The following is a 5,000-nucleotide window of genomic DNA, read 5'->3' on the forward strand; positions in this document are numbered from 1 at the left end:
TTTCCAAGTTTTACTTCAGTATATGATGGCTGGCATTATTCAGTGATTGTACACTTTGCATTTCAAACATAAAGGCAGCCTTCCATCATTTTACATTTACCAAACATTTTCCAACCAACTACAGTACGCCTTTTTATTTCATTATCATGATAGTCACTTTCACCATCTGACCAAGATGATTATGCTCTTCAACTTCAAGACTGTCTCCATCATTTGCAATCTCTATTTTGAACTTTTGTGTTGAACATTACTTTGATTTTATTCTTCATCTAGCTACTTTGAGACTTTCCTTGTTCAGATCACGCAACATATCTTGCAAGTCTTCTGCTTTCTGAAGTAAGAATAATGTCATCCGCAAATCTTAGGTGGTTGAAATATTCGCCATTAATCTTCAAACCTTTCTCTTCTCAACTCGACCTTCTGAAAATCTCTTCTAAGCAAACTGTAAATAGTTTGGGTGAAATTGTATCGCCTTGCCATACTCCTTTCTCGATCTTTATCTTTTCTGTATCATTATGTAGTCCAATTACAGAGTTGCCTTTCGCATATTTTTTTTTCTAGAGTCTTACGATCTGTTCGTTTGTACCCTGCTTGCATAGCAAGTTTAGTATTGATATTTGTTCTATCGAGTCAAAGGCCTTCTCGTAATCTACAAAAACTAAACAAAGAGTTATATTGTATTCTGCCGTTTTCTTGATTGGTTGATTCGTCGTCTGCAAATGGTTTAGAGTCGAATATTGTCTTCTAAAGCCTGCCTGTTCTCTTGGTTTCCATATAAAATTGTACTTAGTCTACTTGCAAGGATCTTGGGAAAGATTTTATATGCAGTGCGTTTGATAACAAGGTAATCGGTCGGTAGTTACTAAGGTGTTTCTGGTCTCCTTTTTATGAAGTAAAATCTCTATAGCATTGCATCATGATTCAGGAACGATTTCTTGGTGTAAACACCACACGCATACACACACACACACACACACACACACACACACACACACACACACACGGTTTTATCTCATTTTTCTCACAGAATCACCCGGACGACTTAGTAACCACGCTCTCGTCCATTTATAAGACCCGAGTTCAAATCCTGTTTGATTTTAGCTTACTCCTAGTTAGGGGTTTGTTCTAACTAGCATTAGATGGTTATGTTTAACTGAGTTTAAAGGTTGCCAGGTATTATCTTTTGAGAATAATGATATTAGTATTTACTGACAGGATTATTTTGTCAATAGTTAATGACAATAATTGACACTTGGTATTTTGTCAATATTGAATGACAATAATTAGATTGATACTTGGTATTTTGTCAATATATGATGACAATAATTATATTGATGCTTGGATTTTTTTCAACATCTAATGACAATTATATTGGTGCTTTTTCAATATCAAATGGCAAGACAATAATTATATTGATACTTGGTATTTTGTCAGTATTGAATGGCAATAATTATATTGGTATTTGGTATTTTGTCAATATTGATTGACAATAATTAAATTGATACTTGGTATTTTGTCAATATTGAATGACAATAATTATATTGATATATTCGGGATCAAACTGACCACAATCGAGTATCAATTAGATTTTTTGAATTCTTTTTATCTTTTTTTTTTTTCTCTATTTGTTTTGATGGGTCGCTTAAAGCTGTCTCGTCTAAACCCCTCGCTAGGGCGAAATAGTCACCAACTTAGTTGAGCGAAAATGTGTGTGTGTGTGTGTGTGTGTGTGTGTGTGTGTGTGTGTGTGTGTGTGTGTGTGTGTGTGTGTGTGTGTGTGTGTGTGTGTGTGTGTGTGATTTCAGACTTTTCCTTTGCAAATTGCATGAAATATAAATGACATAATTACAACACCAGATTATATCGAAAAAAAGCCTTTTCTTGAGAAATGAGCCACAATTGATTAAAAAAAAAAAAAAACTCCAAGAGGAAGGATTTGGCTGATTCTTGATCCACCTGGCGCTTTTTTTTTTTTTTTTTTTGCGGATTCCTGACCCGCCTGGCTATTTTGGCGGATTCTTGACCCGCGTGGCTATTATTATTATTATTTCGGATTCCACCCTCATTTTTTCCCCGGATTCTTGACCCGTCTGGCTATTTTTTTGGCGGAAAAATAGCCATCGACTGAATCAACGAACTGATTCAATTCCTTGGATGGATTTGATTGATGGATTGATGAGTGATGATGGATCACGTTATAAAACACAGTACAACGCACATTTGAGGGCATTCGGTCCAACGAAAATTAAGATATTTTTCCCGAGTCAGACTGAGTCAGTGAGTCGCCGTAACAAGAGTCATTGTGAGTCGCCGTTACCGTAACTATGCATAACAAAGGAATCACAGAGAACAAGAGCCACTGAGAGTCATTGTTGCCGGAGTCACTGAGAGTCGCCGTTGCTGTAGCAACTCCTGAAAAGTCACTGAGAGACCCTAACGACTCGAGACAAGATTGAGTCAGAGTCATCGTTACCGTAATAACTCGGGCAATATTGAGTCAGAGTCACATAACGACTTTAAACAAGATTGAGTCACTGAGAATCATCGTTACCATAACGACTACAAAAGAGTCACTGAGAGTCACCGCAACTAATGACAAAAGTATCACAGAGTCAGTGACGACTCATGACAAAAGTATCACTGAGAGTCAGTGACGACTCATGACAAAAGAGTCACTGAGAGTAACGACTCATGACAAAAGAGTCACTGAGAGTCAATAATGGGCGGGAAGGAAAGCCTGTCATCGTTACCGTAACTACAAAAGAGTCACTGATAGTCACCGTTAGCATAATTACATGAGTCACTGAAAGTCACTGTTGTAATGACTATAAAAGTCACTGAGTCACAACAACGACTCGGGACAAAATTTAGCCACTGAGTCACCGTTACCATAACTACAAAAAAGTCAGAGTCAAGACAACGACTCGGAACAAAATTGAGTCACTGAGTCATGACAACGACTAGGAGCAATAATGAGTCACAGATTCATGACAACGACTAGGAACAATAATGAGTCACTGAGTCATGACAACGACTCTGAAGAAGACACTGAGAGTGATGACAACGACTCTGAAGAAGACAGCGAGTCACGACAATGACTCTGAAGAAGACACAGGGTCACGGCAGCGACTCTGAAGATAGCGAGAGTCATGACAACAACTCTGAAAAAACACTGAGAGTCACGTAAACGACTCTGAAGAAGACATCAAGAGTCATGACAACGATTCTGAAGAAGACAACGAGAGTCACGTCAACGACTCTGAAGAAGACACTGAGAATCATGGCAACGACTCTGAAGAAGATAGCGAGTCATGACAATGACTCTGAAGAAGACAGCACGAGTCACGTCAACGACTTTGAAGAAGACAGCGAGAGTCATGACAACGACTCTGAAGAAGACAGCGAGTCATGACGACTCTGAAGAAGACACTAAGAGCTACGACAACGACTCTGAAGAAGACACTGAGTCACGACAACGACTCTAAAGAAGACACTGAGAATCATGGCAACGACTCTGAAGAAGATAGCGAGTCATGACAATGACTGAAGATGACAGCACGAGTCACGTCAACGACTTTGAAGAAGACAGCGAGAGTCATGACAACGACTGAAGAAGACAGCGAGATTCATGACAACGACTCTGAAGAAGACACTGAGAGTCACGACAACGACTCTGAAAAAGACAGCGCGAGTGAGTGAGTGAGTGAGTGAGTCACTTACCGTCATGGAGCCCCAAGATAGGTGAGTCTCTTCGGCCGCCATGTGTTGGGGCAAATCGCAGTCTGGGACACAATGGTCGTCCAAGTCGTCATCCCCCGCCAAAGGCGACGACGACGACGACGAAGACGACGTAGACGAGGCCAAGATGAAGGTTCTGGAGCGGCTATGGTGAAGGTAGGTCGCCATAACCGATGCACGACCTCCCGGGAGCAGGTGCCGGTCGAGTGCGGGATTTGAACCGCACGCCACTACTCCTGCGGTTAGGTCCTTAGTTTTTATTTTTTGTCCTATGGTCACGTGTATTTTTTGTTTTTGTCTTTTTTTGTTTTTGTTTTAGTTTTTTTGTTTGTTTTTGGGGGGTGGCGAAAAAGTTTGGTCCCTTCTTTTTTTGCGGGGAGTGGAAGATTTTTGAGTTTTTCCTTTTTTCGAAAAAGAATTGGGGGGTTGGATATTGTACTTAAACTTAGCTATATAGATTATTGTGTAGATATAGATATATAATATAATATATTTAATATAATTGTGTATAAAATAGTGAAAAGGAGTTTCACTGTGGATCTTTGCGTCCGGTCCACTCCACGAGCATAAACACGAATTCTTTTCTGTTGTGCTTTTCTGCAAAACACTGCAAACTCGCTACGTGTCGAAGAACCTCCACCTCTCTCGTCCTCCAAAATTCTCTCGACCTCCAAAACCGTGGAACTTCGCGCGAAGCCTCGAGAAATGGTCATCCAGTCTATGCTGCAGCATTGAGGGTGAGCTGTGACTCGCTCCACTGTCCCGGGTGGCTTGGGTCCTTGAGGAGGAGCAAGTTCGAGGAGGACCTCGGAGAGACGAAGACGAGGACTTCGAGGATGAGGACGTCGAGGACGAGTCGACGACGAAGATCTCGGGGACGCTAACGATGACGAAGACGTCGATCTCTCAATACTTGGTACTCCGCGAAATCAGATGAACAACCCCTTGTGTGGGTATGTGCGCGGGTTCGAATCCTGATAATGCGAGGAGGAGAGTAGCCGGAGTTGGCTGATAACAGACCCAGGGAGAGTGTGGGAGGGGGGATAGCGAGCGAGTGAGCGAGTGAGCGAGTGAGCTCGCTAAGCGAAAACGTCCTCTCGCTTCAAAGTCTAGAACGGGACTGACTGACTCCTCAAGATGAGCCGAGCGGAGTAGCACCTTGAGCTACTTCCTTTACCTCCTCCTCCTCCTCCTCGTACTCCTCCTCCTCCTTCTCCTCCCCCACCTCATTCTTCTGGTACTCCTCCTCCTCCTCCTCCTCC

The 5,000-nt window shown here is 41.8% G+C and overlaps 1 protein-coding gene across 2 annotated transcripts in view; it reads right to left on the minus strand.

The window, feature by feature from the left end:
• LOC143041135 (uncharacterized) overlaps positions 1-5,000 on the minus strand; it is a 55,644-nt gene that overhangs the window by 39,590 nt on the left and 11,054 nt on the right. The window contains exon 2 of one of the 2 annotated variants that reach the window (XM_076212893.1): positions 3,721-3,974. In XM_076212893.1, coding sequence (XP_076069008.1) covers positions 3,721-3,906 — 186 coding nt within the window. In that variant the 5' untranslated portion in view covers positions 3,907-3,974. Of the gene's footprint in view, positions 1-3,720; positions 4,953-5,000 lie in introns of those variants that run through there. The other variant, XM_076212894.1, reaches the window with a different exon arrangement.

The sequence above is a fragment of the Oratosquilla oratoria genome, chromosome 30 (assembly GCF_046742065.1).
Source record: "Oratosquilla oratoria isolate Oo_2021 chromosome 30, ASM4674206v1, whole genome shotgun sequence".
Taxonomy (NCBI): Eukaryota; Metazoa; Arthropoda; class Malacostraca; order Stomatopoda; family Squillidae; genus Oratosquilla; species Oratosquilla oratoria.